Source organism: Brienomyrus brachyistius, chromosome 20 (assembly GCF_023856365.1).
Source record: "Brienomyrus brachyistius isolate T26 chromosome 20, BBRACH_0.4, whole genome shotgun sequence".
Lineage (NCBI taxonomy): Eukaryota > Metazoa > Chordata > Actinopteri > Osteoglossiformes > Mormyridae > Brienomyrus > Brienomyrus brachyistius.
This window is the reverse complement of record NC_064552.1, coordinates 10,766,653-10,793,218: the sequence shown is the minus strand read 5'-3', so window position 1 is coordinate 10,793,218 and position 26,566 is coordinate 10,766,653. Positions and strand designations below refer to the sequence as shown.

At 40.5% G+C, this 26,566-nt stretch overlaps 2 protein-coding genes across 3 annotated transcripts; both read left to right on the top strand.

Moving 5' to 3' along the window:
• Positions 1–99: 99 nt before the first annotated feature.
• cisd1 (CDGSH iron sulfur domain 1) lies at positions 100–2,558 on the top strand. 2 transcript variants are annotated; one of them, XM_048987211.1, is made up of 3 exons: positions 100–239; positions 1,456–1,661; positions 1,945–2,558. In XM_048987211.1, the coding sequence occupies exons 1-3, from the start codon at positions 215–217 to the stop codon at positions 2,032–2,034; spliced, it is 321 nt and encodes a 106-aa protein (XP_048843168.1). In that variant the 5' UTR covers positions 100–214; the 3' UTR covers positions 2,035–2,558. The 2 variants fall into 2 exon arrangements, with proteins under 2 accessions (XP_048843168.1, XP_048843167.1); XM_048987210.1 differs by lacking the exon at positions 100–239 and having other exon boundaries at positions 1,410–1,661.
• A 3,089-nt stretch (positions 2,559–5,647) lies between these two features.
• Positions 5,648–19,194, top strand: ipmkb (inositol polyphosphate multikinase b). Its single transcript, XM_048987209.1, has 6 exons — positions 5,648–6,555; positions 8,496–8,581; positions 10,180–10,276; positions 10,985–11,157; positions 15,475–15,556; positions 15,896–19,194. The coding sequence occupies exons 1-6, from the start codon at positions 6,345–6,347 to the stop codon at positions 16,492–16,494; spliced, it is 1,248 nt and encodes a 415-aa protein (XP_048843166.1). The 5' UTR covers positions 5,648–6,344; the 3' UTR covers positions 16,495–19,194.
• Positions 19,195–26,566: the final 7,372 nt, after the last annotated feature.

Genomic DNA, 26,566 nt, shown 5'->3' with positions numbered 1-26,566 from the left:
AAGATTAAGACGTTTATATAACGCAATCTGTACCCACTAATTCTGACTTGCGCCTTTAAGAATCGCAACACTGCGCGTTCGCTCTGACGTCAGCGTGCGCCGCATTTGGGTCACGTGATACCTGGCGTATGCGGATGCGTCTTTCCGCGAGCCGCTGACCTTACTCACTGTCAGGATAAAAGGGTGATCAACTAAGTTGAACATTACCGGAAAAATGTGCTCACATTCTATGTCGAAAGGTAGGGCTGGTCTGACCGCTTAGTAATCTAGTAACTTCCAGTTTGGTTGCACTTTCAATATAGTATAATTTGCAGCGGGTTTGTGATTGAATCTGGTTTTTCAAGTAATGGTTTCCTGTCATGGTTCTGGCCGTGCTGGACCCTGATGTTCAGCTGCTGTTTGATTGTTTTGATCTGTCTGTAATGTAATATCACAATATAACAAGGTAAGTATAGTTGTGTGCATGTGTTTATATGGCTATACTAAAGAAAGTAAACATTTTGTTTCATTGTTACGTTGCTTTTATTTTTTCTCTTGCAACGGATATTTGGGGATTATTATTTATCCGGTTATTTCTTCCTGGCTACTGAACGATTATGCACGGATTACTTGAATATTGATAATGAAAATTAATATGATCATCGGATGCGTGTTTCCATTTAAATAATCCACATCAGATGATGAGAACATATTTTATCTTGCTAGCCTAGTCACCTGTAACACGTCTCAAACCTGTTCTTTGAAACTATAAACTTGATTATGAGGTTACGAAATACTGGTTTAGATGCCACGCCTAGGTGCGCTAAATGGTGTTGCTTCCATGGTCTTCGTCAACAAGAACCGGAAAGCCTTTACCTGTTGTGGCCTGACTATTTACACTTTAATCCCCCTAGGGGAATTTTGGCCTTTCTCTGCTCTTCCCCATTAATTCTGTTTTTTTTTGCCATTTCGAAACCTTATTTGATATATATAAAGCAGTACATTATTTAAACCATAGATTTTAAAGGACTCTCTGCTCTGTAAGAACTAGTATATGAAGACACACGATCATTTAGGTTATCAAAATATTAAGCTTATACTGCTTTGTTTATATACAATGAGCTGGTATTTGTGGTGTAATACATAGTGTTATTATCAGGCTGTGTGTCTGTATAAACAAGGTGTTCATGTAAAACCAAGGAATAACAAATTAAGACAACACCTTGTATTTTCCACCACTTCCACCTTATTCTTGTTGGCATCTACTTATTAAATACAATTTTGAAAATAACATTTACTACATCTCTGGGTATTAATTTCTGCCTTTAATGGCTGAGGTGGATCTAAAGGTGACAATAATGTAGAGGTCTTGTGTCTATGTTTATATTTCTCGTCAACACTAATTAACCATTCTTGATAAGAATGATGTTATTGGAGTTATAGAAATGAGCTCGGGCTCCCCTTTCCTCCCTGTAGCTGAATGGATCGCAGCAATCTCCTTGGCAGCTGGAACTACAGCTGTGGGTATCCTGGTCTACAAGACCTTCTTCTCTAAAGACAAGTGCTGCAAATCCAAGGTAAACTTGGATCTGCAGAAGGACAACCCCAAAGTGGTACACGCCTTTGACATAGAGGATCTCGGGGATAAGGCTGTGTACTGTCGATGCTGGAGGTCAAAGAAGGTAATGATGATGCAAGGCTATCACCTTCCATCTATGTTCACCTTTACTCCTTCATATATGATTTTTCCACTTGAATAATATGAGTAGTGAAACTTGAAATGAATGTGCTGAAGGCAGATTCTTGGCTTACAATTTGCCCAGCAAGATGACATTGAGATTTTTTTTAAAATAATATGATTTATCTTATCATTTTGTTCAAGTTATTTTAAATTATCCACGCTCCAGTATCTGAGGCTCATTAATTTTCACTTTGGTTTTAATGCTCGCTCTCTCTCTCTCTCAGTTTCCATTGTGTGATGGTTCCCATACAAAACACAATGAAGAGACTGGTGATAATGTCGGCCCTCTCATAATCAAGAGGAAAGAGGCTTGAAGATCCACCTGTATCGGAAGAACGCTGCTGCAGATGTTGGGTTTTGTTGCTTGCCCAAAGTGTGTGGTTTTTCTGGGTTTTTTTCTTCTTTGTTAATACACTATGACTGTCAAGCTGTTCTACGGATTGTGTCATTAATATCCGGCTAATGTGTGAACATTATATCAGTGCATCACATGAGGTGTGTCAATTGTTTTGTTGGGTATGTTTTGTTCATAGGTGGGAAATCTGTATGTGTTTAGTTACAGTACCTTTTACTCAAAACATAAAACCATATACACTAAGGCGAAATGTTGAATAAATGCCTACTTGACTGAGAATATCACTGATAGTCGCTTAACCTATTAACCATATTATTCTGTGCTACTCTGCATCTACACTGGCCTTCATTTCATTGATCAGCCGACTAGCCGAACTGATCTCGTCGCTAATGTGAAATTTCAGATTAGGAAAAAATGTAATGAACCAGGAATTGTAACACTCATCCCCTTTTTGATATATTAAAAAGGCAGTTTTCGAATTAACTTTCTTCATTCATCCTTATTCTCATTTATGCTGACAAAACCTGAACTTTCCCTGGTTCTCCATCACCGAGACTGATATTCTCTACACAGAATGATTGAAATTCATTTGAATAACTTAAACATGAATGTGTTTGCCTATTTTTATTTATTTATTTATTTATTTATTTATTTATTTAATTACTTTTTTTTGGGGGGGGGGGGGGGGGGGGTTCTTGCTTATCTTAAACCCCGAAAGTGCCAACTGACAGAAATCCTTAAGTTCAATATATAATTGATTATTAACTGATAATAAAGTTAACTTCTTGTATTGGAATACCTATAATTTACTGTTACTAGGTTCAATAATGTGGTTAGATACATTTTCAGTTTAGTTAAATGTAATTGTGAAACTTGCAGTTGGGTGGTAAAGTTTTTATTTTTTAAGAGAGACTTGCTGAATCTGTGAAGTATTGATGCAGTGGTTGGTACATAGACTCACATCACGAGAGTTTAAATTCCACCTCTGTTCAGTGTGTGTGTGGCATTTGCTTAGTCTTCCTGTGTTATGTGGGTTTCATTCTGTAGCCCAAAAATATACATTTAGGCTAATTGGTGTCTCCAGGGGCCTGTTTCACAAAGAAGGATTTCTTGATTAGCCGGATAACTTGTTGGATTTAAGGCTAAATGTATGTTAACAACGATAAGGTTGAATTAGCCATAGATGATGCAGAGTGTCTGTCTATATGCCCGATAGACTAGCATCCTGTCCAGGGTGTACCCCAGCCCTGTGTCCCGTGATGGACCAGCATCCCGTCCAGGGTGTACTTCAGCCCTGTGCCGTGAGCTCCAGAATTCTAAAAACAGCAATTATAGACAGAGATGCTCCATAACACTAACTAGGATAAGCAGTTAGAAGATTCATGGATGTTACATGCAGGAAATTAAAATATAAAGAAAATGTTTTTGTATAATTATCCATGCTACCAGGTTAAGTTTTAGTTGCATTCTCATTTAATTATTTTCATGTTTTCTTTGGATGTTGTCTTGTTGCTATCTGAAGACAATGTGTAAATCATTGTTTTGGTATGGTTAAAAGTGGTGAGTTAAATAAATATATATATAATATGCATTTATTGTTTAAAGTAAGACTGGGTTTTGGAATATAGATGACCTTAGTGAAAACTTACCCTCGTCAATAAATTCTTAAGCCTCATAACATCTGCATTTGATTCTTGTGAAGACTTTTGTGCAAACATGCATTTTAGTTTCTCAGTCTTCTACTCAGCTTAATTTATGGGATATTATTTTTCATTTAGTTTTTCATTTATCTTCTCTAAATATCTTTTTTGTACTTCACGGAGCAGTGTGAATCATGAATATAAAACAATTATTGTCAACAGAGGAGCTCTGAGTGAATGTTTTATATTTTACATTGACTTTATGTGTAGTAAATGATAAAATCCGAACATTCCCATCTCCGTTCAGCAGCTGCCTTTCCACTCCAAGTTATGCTGCCACAAATTCTATCCTGAAAAACAAAGTTCGGATGCAATCTGATTAGTTTTCTCGTTGACGCACCTGAACTCCAATGATTTCTGGACTGCCTATATTAAATTTCCCAGCAGAGGGCAGTATGCCATCTTAATGTTATTTATATTTGATATGCACGTCGTAGGGTTTTCAGCTGTTGGGTTCACAAGATGCCTTCTTCCCTCATTCAGTACGTTCGCTTGAATGTAAAATCTTTGATAAGTAAGGCGGAGAAAACTGGCAATAGGAGAACACTTTACAAATCCAATAACAAGACTAACTTACAATTACTATCTCCTCCTAACAATGAAATATACATCTTACATTAAAAAAATGCCGTCTGATTTTACAGTACATCTTTCTGATTTTAAGGCAGTACTTAATTTCTTCTTATAATTGATCTGTAACAGGAATTATTCACTGGATTTTGAAATGATACTTCAAAGCCAAGTTAATTATTTCTTAAATTGTGCAGTAAACAAAGACATGGAAAGCAGATTAAAAATACAGATTAGATGAAATTTTCAAAAGCAGTTCGTCAGTCACATGTCCAGGTACTTGAGGGGGTTACAAGTTTCCATTCCTATTTTAAATAACCTTTCTCAGACCATCCAGAAATTGAACTGTTTGTAAACAGACAATTTTATATTTAGATAAGGCAACTAACATGATAACGTGATAAGATTTTTTTCCGAGGCGAGGCCAGAACAGAATTTTTAATTACTTCTATGCGTTTTCTACTTTTGTGCGCCATTTTTGCTTTCGCTGCTTTTATACGATGAGCCTAACAGCCCTAGATGTATGACAAATATACACGGATTGATAAACACGGAAGTGATATTTTAATAATTTAACAATTATTGGGATTAATGTACGGACACTGTTTTATTAAAAATGTAGTTTCATACCAAGCTGTTTAGGATAACACATATGTAATTTGATACAACTATAAATCACGTTAGATTATTTGTAAAGTGTCATTTTACGTTAAAATTGGATACGTCGTCAAATTCGTTGCTGGTGTAACTGCATGTCAGATTACAGCTAACTAATTGTCAAGCCGCAATTAAGTTTCTGAAACAGGATGCGCACAGGAAAAACTATGGATGCAATTACAAGAAGATATTATCTCCAATTAACTGCAATTTTTGATGTCTCCTCTTTGTAATTCCAGGCCGATGGGGAAATCCATCTCACGATTTCCCAGAACACAACGAATCCATCCTCAGAAACGATACCCCACGTTTAATCACGTTGCATTTGTTACAACGTCGAAATGTCCCAGAGTGATATTTGTAGACTGCCATTTTGCATGCAGGACGGGTGTCAACATGTGTTCTCCACGTGCAAGGGCGTAGATCTGTTATCAACATTGATAGGGACCGAACCCCCCCGCTCCCTAAACATACACGGGACTCCCTCAATATTAGTATGCACATGTTTCTTCCGTACAAGTCTACGCGGATTAGGTTAATAGACTATGATAATCTACCATTTTAGTAACCTACATAGAAATGCATCGGGACAAACGGAGTGGCGTGAATTTCGTGGGCTGCTGTTACGACAGTAGCGGCAATGCCGCAAAAGTGCCAGCCGGGCGATAGGAAGACGGCAGTCGGTCATAACGCCAGAACTCGATTAAACGTCACCATATTGGCCGACGCACCAGAACGCGACTCCCTTCTGCGTTATAACACTAACACGCTTACAGTTTTCCTGCACGTCTTCCTTTCGTGTCGATTTTACACCGGAGTGACATGGACAGCCCCGTGCGTCAGGGGTGACGTCACAGGGGTTTGCCTGCTGGGATGTGTAGATACTGGAAACAAATAACAGCCCCTTCGTTTCCGTATTTATCTGTTATATATCGCTGCAGCAGTTCGCGAACATCGCAGGTTTGCAGAATGCCCCCGCCGCTTTAAAAAAAGAAATCAAGATTTTTAGATCTTTGCTATTCGGCGCTGTTATCATCTCAACTACAGGAGAGTTTTGACGTCTCTGATTGAGGAAGTGGGATGTGGCCAGGCTTGTGTTTCGTGTTGCGGATTAAGATGTGAAAATGTTAGTAGGGGAGGTTTGTGATTCCTGTTACACTGTAACCTTAAGTAGGCTAGTAAGACTGGCGCTTGACGATTCCTCGTTGAACTAAGGAAATGACTCCTTTCTGCATGCTTTGAAATGCTGCCGGGGGTTGTCACATGGGGCGCATGAAGAGAAGATGCGAATTTTGATGTGGATGTTTTAAGTGTATTTTTAAAGTGGAGCCATTAGAGTTCAATGGTTAAAATGTCAACTCAGCACCAGATAATGGACTCATCTCTATCACTGGGAAGATTGGAAATAAAAAGTGGTGCGGTGAGTCAGGATCATGGCCTTTCCGGACCCGTAAATGAGAAGGACGTGCAAGCTGGACAGAAGACGCACCTCTATGGGTGCGTGCCGCTCTCCCATCAGGTGGCTGGCCATAAGTACGGCCGTGACAAAGCAGGTCAGTACTCATTATTTCATTTTATTTTTATTGCTCTACTGACATACTGGTTCTTTAAAAAAAAAAATATATAATGTGTATTCCTTCGCCATTTCCGGATTTTCATTTACTACAAAATTAAAAAATATATATTTAAGGAAAATGCGACCAAAAATAACACATAGTCAAGTCGTATTGCATAACATTGCATGACACTTAGTAGATGACTTATGGTCTCATAAACTGGTGATAGCTGCATGCGTAAGAACGATGATTTTCTTTAGGACAGATATGCATGTCTCGGGTGACGTGTTTACCGTGACGTTTAAAATGAAGTTTTACTTTTTTACAGGTTTTGCACATGCAAATCTTAATGTTAGGGCCTGCAGTTTGACGTTCGTGGCTCTGATAAATGGGCGAAGTGAATATTACGTAGCCAAAGAAACCGAAACATGCAGTCAGTATTAAGCTTTCAGTGTTATGTTTTTAAATGATAAAATCCTGTCACTGGAAGTCCAGATTGGTTATGCTGTGTCTTTTATTTGCCATATAAAACATCTATTTTATGTATTTTAAATATACTCGATAGAATTTTTTCCAGTTTTAAGCAATAATCCAGAAATAGCAGCTAAATATAAGGTGAAAAGGCACGAATGATATTCTATGAATATTAATTGCAGGCAGGATGAAATAACCGAGTGCAGAGTTCATGTACTTCTAACTCTGACACGTACTTCTGTCAGCTTGCGTTTCATAAAAATAGCTGTATAAATGGGCGTCTCTATAGACCTAATCGGTTTGCAGATATAAAGCTGGGATAGTAGAGGAAGTCGGTTTTCAGCACAACTCAAGAGAGGTTTTATTTTGTGTTTAATGTCTGTGGTTTGGTGTTGAAACTCTGAGAGAATGTGTTCAGTGGTTTAACGAGTTGAAGGTTTGCTGTTTTATTTATTTTTTTTTTACAGATAGCTTCTCCATACCTATTAACATATTGGTTCACTCAACAAATAATCGGTAATCGTATCTAATTGCTTTAAATTCTTTTGCCTCCAATAATGGAAGTGCTAATGCTTAGGCTGAAGAATGTGCTTCCAGATTATCGGTTAATGTGTGTAAGGATGTGTGAAGACAAAAAAATAATTGCTCAAGCCTAACATTAGGCCATTTGAGGCCAATTCTGTTGTGCAATAACTTTGAAGGGACAGTGAGAATGGCCATTTTCCATTGCAAGTAATCTTGTGGAATCCGTGACTTCACACATGAAAAAGGGCATCGTCTCAGCATTTCCCCTTAGGGCATTTGATTTGACACACATTTTTATAGATTATTGCTTTGCACTGAGGAATCTTCACAGGTGAGCAGTGTGGCGACTTGGGGGGGGTGATGCAGAGCCATGAAGGTCTGTCAGTGGTGTCTGACGTAGGTGATGATTTTCAGCTGATTTTTACCTTGTCAAGTCAAAATCCATCCATCCATCCAACCAGCCATCCTTCCTCTGCTTGTCCCAGTCAGGGTCATGAGAAGGTGGCTGGGGGTCTATCTCAGGCAGCATGGAGCCCAGGACTTGGTTACACACTTGATGACCTGCAGGAGGAAACCCAAATAGCTACCCTCATGCACACACACAGCATAAGCAGGATTCATAGCCCTCAACCGTGGAGGTTCCCACTCAGCTGCCATTCCGAGCATAAGGGAGCTATACATCAAAGCCAGATATGTGATAATTAGGTGGTGCTGAGTCAGTCTTTACCACCATCCATCCATCCATCTATCCATAACTGCCACAATCTTGTATGAATAAGCTGTTTTTCCTTTTAACTTTTAGGAAAAAATGAATGACATGAATGAATGAATGAATGAATGAATGAATGAAAAAATGACTTAAAAAAATAAATCATTATTTACTCATGTGAAATTAGTATGTCAGATATTTTAGTTTCTTAAGTTATTGTCTCTTAAAGGAATGCTGCAGCACCCGGATGGTACCGTTCTCAAACAGCTCCAGCCCCCTCCTCGAGGGCAGAGGGAGATGCAGTTCTACAGGAAGGTAAGAACAGAGAATTCTCATTACTTATTTGTTCATCGCTCAGAAAGAGAGAAGTACAATCAGCAGGAAGTATTTTCGAGATCTCCCAAGAGGATTGATGGTCTAAAGAAGAAGCTGACATTGAAATTACATTTGTTAGACATTTAAATCAATTCACATAAATTAGAAAACTTAATATTTACGTCATCAATATAACCTTATTTTTTATTATTCTTGATTTTCATGGATTTTTTTTTAAATTAAAGTCACATTGCAGTGAAGAGGCTTTTCTCTTTTTCTAATGTAAATATGGATTTTCATATGCAGGTTTAAACAGAAATTAGAAAAAAATATTGTTGAAAACATACATTTTTAGTGAAAATATTTGAATTATATTTTGAAATATAGTTTGTTGATTCACTAAGAACCTTTTGTCAATGAAAATATGAATAATAAGGACTTTATCATAATTCTAGTGTTTATATTTTGTTAGATCAATTTTTAGTTGTAGATTTTTAGGTGTATTCATGTTTTTCAGCTATATGTATGTATGTATGTATGTATGTATGTGAAAAAATGTATAGCTGTAACAGCTGTAACTGAATTTGGCAAGAAACGCTTCCAGATTTTTGAAGAAAAGGGTGCTTTCTCAGGAGAAGGCATTCATAAATTATTCCCCCCCCACATAGGAGCATTGTTAAGTTTTAAGAAATTTTAATGTGTCATTTAACAGCAGAGTTTCTGATTGTCCAACAATCCATTGTTGAGAGAATCTGTACTTCTGCATTTTATGCCATATTGCCAGTCTGTGTTCTTCATTATTTTACTTTTTGAATAACATAACCGTGCTTGCTGAAAATTGCATTACAATGTTAATAATTAAATTTGAACACATTGGGCAGAGATTTTAGGTAACTTTAGATGCCAAAATCCAGGGTCTGCAAGCAGTACTTTTTTCAAAGTGCTTTTTAAATGTGTCTGAACTCTGTGTTAACAAGCAGTAACACCGGAATAGGCAAGTGGTTTAATGCATTTCTCAAACCTGATTAAATGTGTTAAAACTTGCACTGAGGTCAGGCTGTTTGAGAGTCAGATGCGTGTGTTATAAATAGATACACAGCTAGGTGATAATGGCCAACCTTTAAGTTCTGCTGTTGTCATTTTAAAATTAAAAAATGGGAATGATTCATTTGCAGATGTGCGTGGCCATGTAGAGATGGTTCCCGAGGTGCGCGAGTGGTTTTTATCTCTTGGGGTTTTGACTGTTTTTTATTTTATCAAATCTCCGTGGGTCAGCTTTGATTTTGCCAACGGCTGCCCCAGAAGGGTATAAACTTGGACGGACCTCTTGCCGCTGTTATGCTGTTTTATAATGGCTGTCTAATTTGCCCTTATCTGTGACACATAATCAGGAAATTTTAAATACTTTAATTCCATGGGATATACCTGAATTTCAAATAATTGGTAATTAACATAACATAATGCGCAAATATTCAAACCTTTTTTTTTGTTTACGAAGTAAATGAAACAAACCAAAAGCCACTGAGATCTAGCTATGGACACCATTAGCCTAATGGAACATTAGTAGATCTCATAGAACGTTTTATTGCCTTTAATAGGTATATGCTGAAGACTCTGACGACCTCCTCTTGTCGGACCTGCAGCATTATCTTCCAAAATACTATGGCACCTGGTCTTCACCTGATGCTCCAACGGGTAAAAACATTTTAACGTCATTTTCGCTTAACCTTTTACCTTTTCCACCTTTCATGATATCCCTTAATAGACAAACATTCACACCATAATTCATTTGTGACCATTTTTTGGCCACAGTCATCTTCACGTATTTATACGCTCGGTGGAAATAAAACTCTCATAAACTGTTCTAAATCTCGAACACCACCTTACGAAAAGTCACCTTTTTGCTATTTTTAAATTTTCTTTTCACTTAAGCTTCTGACTTAAACAGCTCTGAATGCATGAATATATCATTGTAAGGTGGGGTTTTCGTAGTCAGGGTGAAGTTGGCTGTAATTTAAAAACACGATCTGACTTGAATGTGCACTTTGGAAATGTGAAAAGGGCGTGCTTTGACGGCAGAGCTGCAGGCTCCATGTTTCAGAGCCTTTTGCTGCCTGCTAGCTTGTTATGTTAAAAATCTGTCGTCTTGATATATTTTGAGTCTTGTGTATGAAATTTTCCATTCTAAGTAATGGAGCACTCTCACAGAACAGGGGGCTTATGGAGGGGTTGGAGGCACTCTGTCCTTTGTTCTTACTTGGTCCATTCTCAGTACTCCATCAGTACTCCGTGAGTACTCCGTGAGTACTCCATCAGTACTCCGTGAGTACTCCATCAGTACCCCAGTGACGTGATTCTCGGCCGTTTCCCTATTTGATCCCTATTCTTTCCCCCACACTGCAGTTCTGTACCTAAAACTGGAGGACGTGACGTGCAAATTCAACAAGCCGTGCATCATGGATGTGAAGATCGGCCAGAGGAGCTATGACCCGTTCGCCTCCAAGGAGAAGAAAGAGCAGCAGATCCAGAAGTATCCTCTGATGGAGGAGATTGGCTTCTTGGTTCAGGGCATGAGGGTAAGTGTGTCCGTATGCTTTTATCTTCAGTGCCATTTGGCCCAAACCCACCTGATATAAACCACAGGTGCTGAAGCTGTACCTGTGTACGAAGTGTAACAATTAGCCCTTTTTCTGTGTTTTCCTTGCTTGATGGAGAGCGATCAGTAATTGACCCTCTTGTAACTACTGTACTCTAACAGAGATGGCCTGAACGCTGGATCTCTTTGATAACTTGCTCATGTACTGGTTTTCTCGAATTGGTGTGAGGTGTTACCTTTTTTGAAAAAAATCATTGCACGTACTTTGAGAGCTGGCTGAAGGGAAGACTGGCATGTCGCTAAAATCTAGGGCTGTAGCTATGAAGTATTTTCAGAAATCGACTAATCGGCTGAATTTTTCGCTCAGAAATTTGCATATTTGGGTTTTGCAGAAAATCGCAAAATTCGATATTTTGAAAATGTTCCCATTTTTCTTGGGTGCTCTTGAGCAATTTTACGAGGAATATCTTGACTCGTGGCGTTATGTTTTCTGCTTATTTACTTATGTGTTACTTGCACGTAGAGGTGTACTGGCGCCACCGTCAGAATATGAACTGTGAATAGATCTTGTTGATTCATTCATTTCTTTGAATTTGGATTATCCTTCTATTTTTTCATATTCAGATTTTTTCAAGTATCTTGAATATTTATTGCAGTGCAGCTAAAATTAATTGTGTTCTGTTGATGCGAATTTTTAAATCGATAAGGGTGAACATACGTAGGACATGCTTTACATCAGCAGTTCTAAACCCATGGGTCGCGACCAACATTTAGGTCATGCCAAGTTCTGAAAAGGTCACGAGACAGAGTTGGAAATGTAAGCATTTTAAAACCAACAAGCTCCTTTGCTGATCCATGTCAAGAATTCCCAGCCCCAGTCCTAGAATTAACGTATATACATGGGTCTTGGGTGTGTAAATGCTTAGCGCAAACTAGTGGACACTCAACCAATCCAAAAAGCCAAAGCACAGATACTTAATTTAAAAATCCCTGGCACAACCAATCGGATTTGTGCGATAGGAATTGATTGGCGTAAATTGCAGAGTGCACTGCATGCTTATTCATAGTGTTAATTTAGACCTATACTTGATATATGGCTGCAACTGAGGTGTATTTGGGTTGCGGTGCAAAAAGGTTAAGAACCTCTTCTTTAAATAATTGTGACTTAAACTTCTGAGAATTACTTTGGGTTGATGACATGTATCCGGTGTGTAAGATGAAATCGTAAACTGTCCTTTAGACGAATGAGTCACACGGCTAAGAGATCTCAATCACCTCTGCTACTTGGGCATGTCCTGTCTAAACCACCATTGCAACTGTCGCTCAGCATCTCTACATGGAAGCGTAACGATTGTCTCCTTCAGTCCTCAGATTCACTAAATCATGAATAGGAAGTCTGTTGGGGGAATGAGGATCGCTCATTGGTAACCAGTATGGTATCAACTGTATTATCGGCAAGCCAGTCATATCCCGGAGCAGAGCATTTACCCAGGCCAAATGGGAATCGCTTGGTTTGCTAACACCAATCAGAGACTCTCTGCTTTTTCTGCAGTCGATATTGCTGCAGTGGAGACCGACCATCTGCCGCCCTCCTATATTATGGTCATACATTAATGATGTTTTTTGTTTACTTGCGAACTTTTCCTATGGCATGTGTTCATATTTTAATTCACAAAAAAGGCAGAGGAAATGCTAGCTCTTTTTTTTTTTTGTGTTCCCTGTAACAATATCGTTTATTAATTCATAGACTGCATTTATACGATACCGGCATCAGTTGTGTACCTCTGGAAACGGACGTCAAAGAACACAGACGCATTTAAAATGCGAACGCTCATTTCAGAGTGTAAAATAAGGCATCCAGTATTAAATTGATTTATATTAGTGGTTTGACGTGTTCTACATTTGAGAAGGCGTGTGTTCAGCCACTGAGCAACTTCTCTTAGGCTGTGTTAGTCTTTTAAGTGGGTTTCTTTTTCTGTGAATCCTTTCAACTTTAGAATGTTCTGTCGTTCCTGCCAGCTCGCATTTCTTTCATTTTCCAATATCTCCTGCTCTGATACACTCATAAAAGTATAGTGCTGAGACAACAGAAACGCAATTCACAGAAAAACAAGCCTGCATCAAGTGCCATCAAGTACGTATTGGGGCGTTTCCCGGTGGGCCCCCTCGCCGTATAGCGTCCTGTAACGTACTGGCTGTACATCACCGAGTGGCAGGTCTCTCTGAAGAACACGCCATCGATTTTTCTTGGTGCTGTGTAATTCACGGCGGTGGGATTTGTGGCGGATTTATTTTTCTTATTTGCAGAATAAACCGAATGTGACATTGTCTTGTCCGCGGAATCTGTGGAATAAATAGAAAGCTGCTTTTATCCCGGAAATGTCTGATTTGTGGTTGGGTTTTGCTCCGATGTTCATTTCTTTCTCTCTTCCTTTTCTCCTTGTTTGTCCTTCACTCCTGGCAACTGATATCCTGTCTTTTTAATAATATGTTGGAACTTTTGATGGGTAAAGGGATTTTAAATAGAAATTTTAAATTGGAGTGACAATGTTTAGGCTAAATCGCCTGTCACAATTTTTATGCTAAATTGGATACATTTCTGTGATGGTGAAAAATGCACTCTGTATACACAGTATTTTTAATATCTGTCATGTCAGACACCTGTAGATGTAACCATTCTGTTCCATATCTTTATAAGTCATTAACGTATGGTAATGAGAAAAGCACTAAAAGAACCATCAGTCTATCTTCCAACTGCGTATCCTAGCAGGGGCATGGATGAGCTTATCACCGGCTGTTTAGGGGCAACCTTGGATGGGATGCCAGTCCATCATAGCCAACTGCAGTGCCAAATGTTTTAATTCACTCATGCATTGTACGGGGTTAACTGTACGATTTCTGTGACAGTCTGGCATCCTTGAGTTCCCACCATTTGTAGACAAATGAAGGCTCCTCGCATTAGTCAGATGGGAAATGGCTGTGCTGAGCTGTAGGCTCTGCTTCTCTGTGTCCTTGCATATTCATCCAGGGCTCTCGCGGGTCCTTTTGTAGTGTGACTAATGCTTGCTGACTGCTATTAACAAGGGAAAGAAATGAGGCAGATTTGCACTGCCAGTAAACAGGGAATTCTCGCTCTTTTGCAGACATAAAGGTTTCCCAGGGACTTCAGCAGTTTTTTTCTCTCTCTCTCTTTTTTTGCGGGGGTGGGGGCGATGGCTCCAAAGGGGATGCCTGACATCTGTTGTAAGGTGCTGAGTTACACCTGGTGGGGGTCACAGTGTCACGTTGGTGTTGAGATGCATGCTAGGAGTGTAGTATCTGATGTTGTGTCTCTAACTAAGCAGCGCTGGGTGCAACCTTTCTCTCTACCCACAGTGGGGGTGGGGTGGGGGGGGGGCATCTGGCAGACAGAATGGGAGAGTCTCACCCCACCCCTGCACTTTAGACTTGCTGTGTGTGGCCACAGAGTAAAGTGATTCATTACTGGTAAATGCAGTGCTGATTCTCGTGATAGCGGCTGGAATGCAGCCCGTCGTCTTTGTTCCAGTGAGCTTTTCTGATGCTAAGCAGCTTGATTTCAGTCCGCCTTGATATTCAACCGCAACAAACACCGTAAACATCGTTTTGTAACAACGACGGCTTTCCAGAGGTTTCTGTATTCATGTTATTGTCCCTTATTTACATTTTGACCTAGCAGGAACGTTGTTGAGTAGGGGGGTCATAAGCTTTTGCTGCCTGCGGACGGCAAACGTTGCGCAACAAGTTCATGGATCAGTAAAACTTGCTGACCAGGCTTATGGTGCTGGTGGGAATACTTGTCAGTCAGGGGGGGAGGGGTGCAATGCTGGCAGTAAATCTGGTCAAATGGGGCATTTTTTCCCCTCAAGCTGCAAACAGATTTTATATAGTTTATAAAAAATATAGTTTTCGGAAATTAACCAGCCCCATTCCCTAAAACCTCAGCGTTTCGCAACTAATATTAGCCCCAAGTTGGTACTGGTCTATGGATTGGGGGGGTTGGGGAAAAAAAAACAATTCACTTAAAGCAGCTTCTTCAGAAGTCAGAGGTTACATTACTTTGCTCATGAAAATGAACAATTCGTCGTCCCGTTACCCCCTGTGTGAACCTCCCTGCTTAAGGTTCCCTTCACCTTTCCTGCCTGCTGAAGGATTCCTCTTCATCCCCTGTTGAGGACAGTCATTTCATCACTTTTCAAACTGACTTTGAATAGTTTTAAGCTCAGAGCTCTAAATTAATTCAGGATATCCTTGTCCCCTCCATGCCCCCCTCCTCTAGATATACCAGGTAACCTCTGATCGATATGACACTCACGACCAATATTACGGACGACGTCTCGGGAAGGACACCATCAAAGACGGTAAGAATCTCCACAAGGCATATTAATGTCGTGGGCCGGAGCGATTGATGCTGATCGCCTGCGAAAGGCCTGCTGTTTAGTGTATGGTGTCAGGGCCGGTCCTGATAGCAGAAACCTGTGTTATTATTTAATGACTGTGGTGTCAGTGGTTTGGAGAGTATGAGGCTGATAGGTGGTCAGGGGTTGGCAGAGCTGTTAAAAGCCTTTTGGGGTAATTTATTCAGGTATTTATACTAAAAATGAGTTGTAGCTGGAGGTATGTAAATGGCTAACCTTTGTCACGCACGTCTTGCTCTTCTTATCTGAGCTGTTGTTGCATTTCCCTTTCTCTGCCTGTAGGGGTCGCCAAATTCTTTCGCAATGGAAAAATCCTGAGGAAGGACGCCGTCGCGGGCAGCATCCAGAAGGTTCAGAAGATCCTGCAGTGGTTTGAAGGCCAGAGTCAGTTACACTTTTATGCAAGTTCCCTGCTGTTTGTGTATGAGGGTACGCCCCAGTTTGACGGCGGTGGCCTGGCTGGGAACGGCACACTCCCAGCTGTGGCTGCCCTGAAGGAGGGTATCCCAGAATGCAACAACAACATCGGCGAGGTGGGCTCCCGGGAAAATGGGCATGTGGCGGCGGCCCTGGATCAGGGTCTCTCCAACATGTATGCGCTGCACCAGAGGGGCTGCGGCCGGGACCACCGCGTCGACGTCTGCCTCCCGTGGACATGCGCCGGCCAAGCCCCACCCGAGCAGCCCAACGGCAACAGCACGAAGCCGAGGCCGGACGCCAACGACGGCCCCCTGGAGTGCGACTCGGCGAATGCATGCGGTGAGGTGCAGGTCCGCATGATCGACTTTGCGCACGTCTTCCCCAGCACCACCCGTGACGACGGCTATATCTTTGGGCTGAAGAACCTGCTGTCTACACTGCAGCAGATTCTAAACGAATAAACAACGTTGGCATCGAGTTTGTTGTGATGAATTGGGGGGGGGGGGGGGGGTGGCAAGGAGGGCATCACAATTCTAAATGTGCCCCCCCCCCCTCCGTGCGATGCAATCTGCACTAACTTCTTTGTGCATTACGCTGGCTTGTTCTAAACTGCGAGTAAAAGTTTAAAGTATCCTACTCAGGTAAATGTATGAATGCTCATGTTAGTCATCGCAAAAGAGCAGCGTGTTGCAGTGAAAGGTGCCCGTGTGCACGATATCTGGAATTCTTTTGTTCCCGTTTTCTATACTGCACAGCGATTCTCATAGAAATATTTAATGGTATACAAGTGATTCCAGATGACTGGCTAAAACTACTGATTTTATCTTTTTTTTTTTAATGTGTAGGTGATTTGTGTACTGAGATTTTCACTAAATGGAGGGTATTTTATTTTAGATGTTTTTATTTTTTACATAAGGACATGCTGTCAGTAACACTACTTGTTCAAGAACTGGTTTATTTTAAAAACATTATTGGTTAATTACCAAACTGTACATGTTTGAACGTCATCTTATGCAAGGTGGCTGTTTTTGGCGATAACAGACAGTTGGATGTTATTTTTTTTCTTGTTTTTATTTATTTGTGGTGATGTTTTTTTTGCCCCCGGTGACTTGCTCTGCCAAAGGAGCTCTCATGTGAGCAGGACCTATAGGAATACAGCTAAGGAAGGTGTCTGAAGGTTCTGTCACACCATGAGTAAATGTGATCCAGGTCTCTGAGTACGGCAGCAGTGCTTTCGCCATGCTGAATGCATCCAGGCCAGTGTCCTGCTCGTCTAGCCGCTACTGGCCACATTCACTAATTAAAATGTGAGACCTGACTTATGCCTTTTTGTCTGGACAACTTTTGTTTCCAAAAATAATGTGAACTTTACGTTTAACTACTTGTCATTGTAATCATGCCTGTTTACTTACCAGTGTCCTTAAATCCCATTTCTTCATTGTACATGATGTTTCTCCCCCCCCCCCCCCCCCTTTCGAAGTTTTATCGCCCCTTATCTCATTCCTGTATCCTTCATTAGGACATGAACATGTGTAGTGCAACGAGTTATTGGCAATATCATTTGCTCTTAAGGAACTTCGTAAACGAAGTTCAGTTACCCAAAAAATTATATTGCATACATTTGAAAGGATAAAAAACACTACAGGGTTATTTAATCTAACGTTTAAATTGTAAAGATTGTAAATCTTAGCTGGTTTTAGTCAATGGCTTCCAGACTGCTATGCACTCTTGAACATCCATCCATCCATCCTCTGTACCCGCTTGTCCTATGCAGGGTCATGGGGGTCTGTAGCCTATCCTACCCCAGAACACTCCACATTCTGACATTTTGAGGGTCCTCCTCACAGCCGTGGAAGGAATGCATACATGACTCAGACACTTCACTTCTTTATATTTTGATTTGCAATGCAAAGCTCCGAAAGTAACTCCTTTATGAGAAACATTGTGACTGCAGTGTATCGTTCTTTGCAGTCAATGAGACGGCGTAGCCACTATTCCATTAATGTTCGAGAAACCTTTGCTTATGATGAAAGGACTTACAGAGGAGATTTGTGTTTTTCTCAGTGTTTTTAAATCCGCGGTGACATGCTTCCGTGTTATAGTGTCCATTTTAATTGACAGGCATTTTCTCGATCTACCTAATAATTACACTACTAGAAATGAAACAATTTCCAAGAATGGATGGGTTGTATCTGAAAAGCTTGCGTACTGTATAACTCCTGTTGCAGCTCTTAGTCACTGCTGTGGAAGAGGTTAATTTATGGGGCTAAGGGGACAATACAGTACCTAATACTGTAAATAAGCAGGGTCATTTACTGCAGCTACTTTCGGTCAACTGTGTGCTGATTTATAGCAATGTCATTGATAATTGAAATATCGCGTTTACATTCCATATATATTTTGCTCGTTAAAGGTGTATTAATGTAGTGAATATTCATGTCCAGGAAGCTAATGTTTATGGCGAAGTGGTGGGTGTGTGTTCCTCTGATTTCTGTTCTTGTTGTTTTCTAATGCACTGAATCAAGTTAACCTGAAGTGTGAAATCTTGTCCTCTTGCTGTGAACTGACCAATGATATTTCCCTCTCCCATGTGGCGGTTTTTTTTTTTTGTGGCAACGTTCGACGGAGTCGGATTTTAGACTTTCGGGTAGCTGAGAATGAAAAGCGACGGACCCGGGCACTTTAAATGCATGGGACTCGACTGGATTTCGCCTAAGGAACTGAGCACATTAAGGCCGAACAATGACTCGCATATTGTACCGATGACCCTGCGTGAGCTTGAACCTAGGTTATCGCAACTGTATTCATTCCGTTATCAAACCGTATTTGGCAACGATTTGTGGCTTCGACTTGGAATCTCCCATTTCTCGGTGTTCTGGAATAAGCAGCCCGGTATCAGACGTGAGCCATTTCCCTGCTTATTGTCTCTCTGTTGCAACTGTGAAGGGTGAGTCCCAGATTTGGCTTAATACATGCGTACAAATGCAGGGGAAGATTCTTGTGTAGTAGCTTTTATTCTCTCGCTCTGTCTTCTGATCACGTGAAAGGAACTACTTTTGTAAATCAAATATATACATATATATATATATAATATTTAGATAAAGATAATACCTGTATATTTGGCAAATTCAAATTACTAATAAAATATGCTCCTGATGGAATGTTTGTCTGTTTTATTTATGATGTGTGGGGTCACTTTGTATTCTTAGGGAAGCATCTGTCCATCTACTTAGCTGGTACAGGGTTGTGGTGCCTTTGAGAGAAAACATTACTAGAAGCTCCATCGATAGTTTTTTTTCTTTTTCCTTTTCATTTGTTTTTTCATCTGCTCCTGCAGGAAGTCCTTACAGTGAGACACTGGGGGAATTTCACTCTGGCCCTTCACTGTCCGTAGCTATCAAATTTCATTTGTATCTTCGCACTAATGAAATTTTTTATCTCATCAAATGCAGCGGCGTCGCAGTGTACGGCTGCACGTGTGTGGGAAATGAAAAAGAAATGTGGAATGCGGAAATAGCAAATGTGGCTCTGAGAACGCAGTGATTTACCAGAGAACTTCCAGGATAATGGTGCTTCTTTAGATAGTGCTGTTTAGCCGCCATGAAGCAACTGCCATTAAGAGCTAAGAAGGGAAACGATTTACTTTGAAATGTATTTGTTTGCGAATGGAAAGAGGAAGCCGTGAGTGAGCGTACTTACTGTGTCTTGGGAATGGGCGTTCACCTGCAGCAAATCTTTGTTTTGCTAGACAAAAAATATGTAGATTAAAAAGTTATAATGTATAAAAATAGTTTGCTATGTTATCTAGACCGAAATGATTATGGACTGTCACTAAACTCTCGTAAACATCTTTTAGCTAACTTAAAAAAAAACACTCATGCAAAATCAATGTAAACCTATTATCTGTAAATTATTATTAGTCCTGGCTAAATGTTTGGTATGATGACTCCTGAAAATCTGAAGTTCTTTTTTCTGGAGAAGCATGGACGTGCTATGTGTACGTGAGATACAGATGCATGAAATTTGTTGCTGAACACATCTAAATAAAAATTATACTCAAGATAAAAATTGAAGGGAAACAATATTCTGGTATATATTGTACCCAGAGGCAGACATTTCAGGTCCAGAAAGTAAAAATCCAAACCAGGATTTTGTTCCAACCAACCAGTTGAGCATAAACAGTCACAGAGTCTCTGTGACTGTGACTCTTTATTCTTTATGGTGGAAACAAAATCCTGGTTTGGATTTTTATTTTCTGGACCTAAAATGTCTGCCTCTGATTGTATCCAGTCATCTTCATCATTTTATGTTTCTTCAAGTGAAAAACTATCCATGTTCTAAAATGAAGGCTACATTGAAGTTAGTATTGTTGTGAAAATAAGATAAAAAAAAAATTGTCAGATAATGCAAACGTCCCTTAATAAACATAATTAATGTGCCCAAAATAAATGCATGGATATGCAAATGTTCTGCCTTTCGCATGATTGCTATTACTGGAAACTGAAAGTGGTACCGTGCCATTTTAAATCATTAAAGACACCCAAAACTACCCTGGCCCAGAAAAAAAAGTAAACTTTGTAAGATGGACATGTCGAAATGTGGTGAAATGCAGGACCTGAGGTAAGCAGAGGAGAGCTGAAGGTGAAGATGAAAGATGCAGAACGGTAAAGAAGAAGTTGGGTGTCCCGTCTTCCTCAAGGTAGGAGCAAGAAAATGTCTGGTGAGCATCAGTCAGTCTGCTGTAGATGAAAAAAAATGCAACAAATGCTTTTGCTATGCAGATCATCCACTGGTTAAGATCATGACTATCGGTGCTGACGGTTAGGTGTCATGCTCTGAAGGTGAGTAGTAAATATGCATGTGGGCAACCATGAATTTTCACTGAATGTGAAAAAGATCTATGAGGTAGCTGGGGGGGGCTGTTTCCACCCCACACTAAAATAATAAAAACTAAATATGCATTATTCTATGTTCAAAGCGGAACAATAGAATATGCATAGTGTGATGCACACACCCCCAAAAATATAACTGACCCCCAACAGCAACCTAATCAAAATTAACTTGTGATGCCTTTGCTGCTGTGGAATTATATCCATGCGATCCAAATAGTGTATAATTGATGAAGAATATTCACCTTATACTGTAGATATGGTAAACTTTAACTGGGAAAAATAGAAGATACTCTTAATAAGCTAATACTCTTAATCTTCATTACTGATACGGACTTAACTTAGGTTGATCACTCAATGACAGAAGCGATTATAATTAGCAACGTTTATCAAATTAATAACGAAAAAACCTCCTTATTCCATACAGTGGCCCTAAACAGTGACATATGTGCCAATTAAACCGATTACAAGCTGTCACAAGAAAAACCATCAATAAATAATTTTATTAGAGTGCCCCAGAACTAAAGCATGATCAACAGAGATTTATATGAGAATCAGACATAAGATATTAAAAGCGGAAAAATTTATGACAGACACAAGCTGCACCAGCAGCCGTGTAAACAGCCTTTTTATGCATCCCCACCCCCACCCCCAGCACTAGCACTATAGACAATGGTAGTCAGGTAGCAAATCTTTCATTCTTACTAACTTTTAATATAGAAAAATTAGACAATTTTCTAGTACCTGACAATTGATATAGTTCAACTTTGTACATCTTTCTATAAACATAAACTCTGAATGTGTGATACTGAGAGATAACTAACATATTAAGGTTATATTTAATAGTCTGGTGTCATAGTCTCCAATGAGGAAAATATCATGATACTTATTTTTCTTATACTGAATAAGTTTAGGGGTGGCATGGTGGTGCAGTGGTTAGCACTGTTGCCTCACACCGCTGGGACCCGGGTTTGAATCTCCGCCTGGGTCACATGTTGTTGTAGGGTTTCCTCCAGGTACTCCGGTTTCCCCCCCACAGTCCACAAACATGCTGAAGCTAATTGGAGTTGCTAAATTGCCCATAGATGTGAGTAAATGGTGTGTGAGTGTGCCCTGCGATGGGCTGGCCCCCCATCCTGGGTTGTTCCCTGCCTCATGCCCATTGCCTCTGGGATAGGTTTGGAAAATGGATGAATAAGTTTCAGAGACAAATTCTTTAAATCCCGTGTTTCCCTTTAATATGTAAAGAATGAATCTCAGCAGAAATCACTTTTCCTCAGTTAGTTGTTTCCAGCTTGGGCTCTGTATGACGAAACAGAGATTTCTTGGCGGAAAGGGTCAGTGTGGATTACATGGTTGAGTGCATGAGCTTTCCTTCCCAGTCTGGCATGAGCTTTGAATGCTAAGGCAGGGCAGCACAGCACAGACAGTCAGCATTGACGTCAGCGTGCAACAAAGCAACACCTGTTCCAAGGAGCAAACTTCACCTACTCAATTAACCAGTAACTAGCTGTGACAAGAAAGGGCGGAGGGGCGGGTGCTGTTTTTCTTGGAAGGTTAATCAGGTGACTGTCGTTGTTCATGTAAATTTGTTCATACCTGCCCCTTATTCCCATTGATCTACACCAGCGTTTCCTAATCGGGGGCCCACAGACAATCCAGCAAAAATGTGGGAACTGGGAGGGTTCAAATACATGAACGCTCACCTAGGCCCCAAGCTCTCTTCTTGCCTGGTCTGTACATGCCATGGGTTAGCAGTTCCTACCCTACTGAAGCAGCAATTTTTCTTTCCAAAACCCTAAGACTTTTGTCATGTAGTCAAATTTCCTGTTCCCATATGCCCCCTGAAAAGGGGAATCCAGATGGCCGTGTCTCCCCGGTTTACTCCCACATGCCAGGACGCTAACAGAGTACTGGGGCTGAGCATAACTTCCCTCAACAATACAATCTGTAGGTACAGGCATACAGGGCAATGGGGGGCGCAGCATTTGTGGGCTATGCTAGTGACAGCCAAATGAAGCTTCAGGAGCCATTTTTTTGACCTCCCCGCCTCTAGATGGCGCTCTTGGATTGCTGTGGGGCATGCACTGAGCTGTTTTTTTGAATGAAGAGCACCATCTAGTGGTGTCAGAAAATACAGCAAATGGTTCAACCCCCCGCCCCCTCCCCAAAAACGACAACCACCGAGGACACCAGAGCATCATTTATTTTATTTGCATGCTTTTTTTTTTTCAATGATGGAGTTCATCGTAAAACAAATTCTGCCCCTCTCTCCCAGGGGCGTGGCTATGGACCGTCTGCCTACCCAATGCTTTGCCAACCAAACTTTTAAGGCACTTATACAGGATTGTGGATGAAAGGGTCACTCCGCTCCAGGGCAAAATGAAAGAGACTGTGGCTAGTTAGACACATTTTATTTCATTCCTGAATGTTTCATGTGTATTTCTTTATCATTCTCTCCAGCGTTCACTCTTCTCACTGTCAATTTTCTTTTTTAGTTTTCTTATCGTTTTCATTATTTATGCAAACAAGACTAAATTTTACTTGTTCTGAGCTCCCATAACAGTCCACGTCTAGGAATTAACTTTAATGTTTATAAGGGCTGCGCTTTAATGCCGTATATAAGTAAAGTGAGGTAAGTGTATTTATATTCTCAAAGGGTGTGGGGCTCGGCGGCTGCCTCTCACCTCCAGGCTGCCTGCTTCTGCAGAGCTCGTATGTTCCCTCAGTGTGTCTGAGGTCGAATGAGGCTAATAGTGTTTGCATGCATCTGCTGTCCTGTCCAGGACGCAGCCTTGCCTTGTACCTTATACTGACTGGGATAGGGTTTGCCCCCCCCCCACCATGACATGTTTTTTAGGATAATATATGAAAAATGTACACCGTTCCCAGTTCTGCATAAAATGCTTTTCAGTTTTGAAGCACACTGTAGGGTTTTGACAAGAAACAAAGGCAGGCAGTACAGAAATAAAGAATACCTCATCACGAGGACAAACAGAGAGCACTTTGTGGGTGTCAGGATTTAGACATGCAAATGAAACGTTCCACCACGCAGGAGTTACCAACATTCCCAACCTGCCATCACTTATAATCGTACCAAGCACATGAAGTGCTATTCTTTTGCACTCTTAAATCTCCATTCTGCTTATGTCTCTGGAACTTAAGCCAGACGTGTACAATCTACTGCAGACAATAAAACATAGCTGTAACAAGTATTCTTGTTACTGTCCAACCTTTCCCTTTGAATTCAAAGGCACAGACAATTTGTTTGCAGTTCTTAAGACTTATACGTTTCTGTTGTGCTTCTGTTTTCTAAACATTTTAATATTTTGCAATGGTTTTGCTTTGTGTCTCCTCATATTTTATATGTCTACTTCAGCCAGTTCTAATCTAGTCGCAAATTCTCTCGTCACGTTTAGCTACATTTTATCATTAGTACTAAACTAAATGCTTAAAACCAATAAAGAAAGCACTTACATTAGAAACTACACTCTGAGTAGCAAGGTGACATTTACAGTGATAAGCCATAATCCATCCATCCATTTTCCAAACCGCTTATCCTACTGGGTCGCGGGGGGTCCAGAGCCTATCCCGGAAGCAATGGGCACGAGGCAGGGAACAACCCAGGATGGGGGGCCAGCCCATCGCAGGGCACACTCACATACCATTTACTCACACATGCACTCCTACGGGCAATTTAGTAACTCCAATTAGCCTCAGCGTGTTTTTGGACTGTGGGGGGAAACCGGAGGAAACCCCACAACGACATGGGGAGAACATGCAAACTCCACACACATGTGATCCAGGCGGGGACTCTAACCCGGGTCCCAGAGGTGTGAAACAACAGTGCTAACCACTGCACCACCATGCTGCCTCAAACCATAATCCCTCCTTACCATTTTTTTTATACTCAGCTTGGAACTTTCAGTTAATCTCGTTGTAAGTGACATCCATTCCAACCTGCGGATGGAGACCAGCAGACTCCTCCACTAGTTTATCTGGTTTTATTCAACTCATTCTTGTCTCTCTAAAGGCTACAAGCTTCATCAAGCAACATAACACGCTTGAAGGAAAGTGCCTGATTCTGCCCATGGTCCTGTAAGCTCAGTAGATGGTAGATGGTCTCTGTAGTGTGATAAGGGAGAGATGAACCCAGATGCTTAAGCCACCTGATGGAATACCAGCCGATTTTCATTCTCTGGGCATCGTTGCGGAAAGCTAATGTGGCACACTGGGAAATTAACTCAGCTTTTTGCAGTTAAGACGTGCCTTACTTTATCCAGTGCACCACTGGGGATAACATCAACTTCAGTGCGCTGAATAGGTACAGGCTAATTGCCCTAGAATCCATTTCATCATAAAGCAGTGAGTATTCAAGACCTGGTATAAACAAATTTAGCTGTACTTAAATTAGTCACGCAATCTCTAGAATTCACCACCTTGCTGTCCCAAAATAATATGAATATAGGGTATATTTTCTGTAAGAATTAATTGATTAATTAATGTTTTTATTTCTTCATTAAAATGCACAGAAACAATTCAAGGAAAGCCATGCACTGTACAGTTTATCCTCTTGATGGCGCCAAAACACTTTGCGCCTTTAAAATCATGGCAAGAAATTATTTAGTGTAAGACAGCGACACACCTAATATTGTTTTTAATGCAAAAGGATCGTACCACTTAGTATGCAATTATATAGAGGAATATGTGAAACATTCTCATTTTAAAAGGGCTTCTTATGTTCTTAATAATAAGAGTTTATAATTCACCATTGTGCCTTCGGACAAGATAACTTTACATTAATGTGTCTTGTGTTGACCTGATGACTCATGTAACAATCATCTCTGATTGAATTGCAGGAATCAGCATAACAGAGATTCACTGCAGCATCCCACTGGGAGTTGGGAGGTAGCAAAAACGTGGACTGTCTGCAGTTCCCCAAGAACCAGATTGGATTAGGAAACTCTGCATTAGATGCATATGAACACAGAGTATGATGAAATGCTGTTCTTGACTCCATGATGTCACATGACCATTTACAAAATGAATACACTGTATATTCACCTGCATTTTGCATCTACTTTTGTATCTTTTAGCAAAATCCTCAATTTGCAAGTTACAAAGCAATCACCAAAAGACCAAAAGAAGACCAAAAGACAAACTAGTTTTCGCTATGCAACCAGTTCCCAATATGTTGTGCTTTTCGAATGAGACGAAATATTTGCATCTGTATGAAACCCTGCTTATCTTGTGTTTTCTTGGCAGAACTCTTCATTCTGGGCAGAGAGTCCCAGTGTTTTATTGCCAATTTTCTCGGTAACATTAATAAGGGAGGCTGCGTTTTCGCACCATGACGCCATGAGAACACTTGAGTAGCACAGCCGTGGAATGCCTGAGATTTTTCTTAGCCTTCAACAAAGACTCCCATGCAGCTCCAAACCTGCTCAGCTCTTCATTGCTGATAACGCTAAATCTCTCCAGCCATTTCACTGTTGGCTAAGGAGACAAACGGAGAAAGCAGGCGGGATCCTTGACGATACAGCAATCCTTTCAAGTCCGAACGACTCACAGTGCCCTTCCCAGTTTGGAAATTCCCAGGTCCACTGCATAGTACAAAGTGCTCGACCGTTTTCCCACCTCCAAG

Excerpts from the sequence above, each read along its gene's own strand:
- cisd1 (XM_048987210.1), top strand. The coding sequence starts at position 1,425 with ATGAGCTCGGGCTCCCCTTTCCTCCCTGTAGCTGAATGGATCGCAGCA. Across the intron at positions 1,662-1,944 it reads GATGCTGGAGGTCAAAGAAG|TTTCCATTGTGTGATGGTTC; the intron begins GTAATGATGATG and ends TCTCTCTCTCAG.
- ipmkb (XM_048987209.1), top strand. The coding sequence starts at position 6,345 with ATGGTTAAAATGTCAACTCAGCACCAGATAATGGACTCATCTCTATCA. Across the intron at positions 6,556-8,495 it reads GTACGGCCGTGACAAAGCAG|GAATGCTGCAGCACCCGGAT; the intron begins GTCAGTACTCAT and ends TGTCTCTTAAAG. Across the intron at positions 10,277-10,984 it reads TTCACCTGATGCTCCAACGG|TTCTGTACCTAAAACTGGAG; the intron begins GTAAAAACATTT and ends CCCACACTGCAG.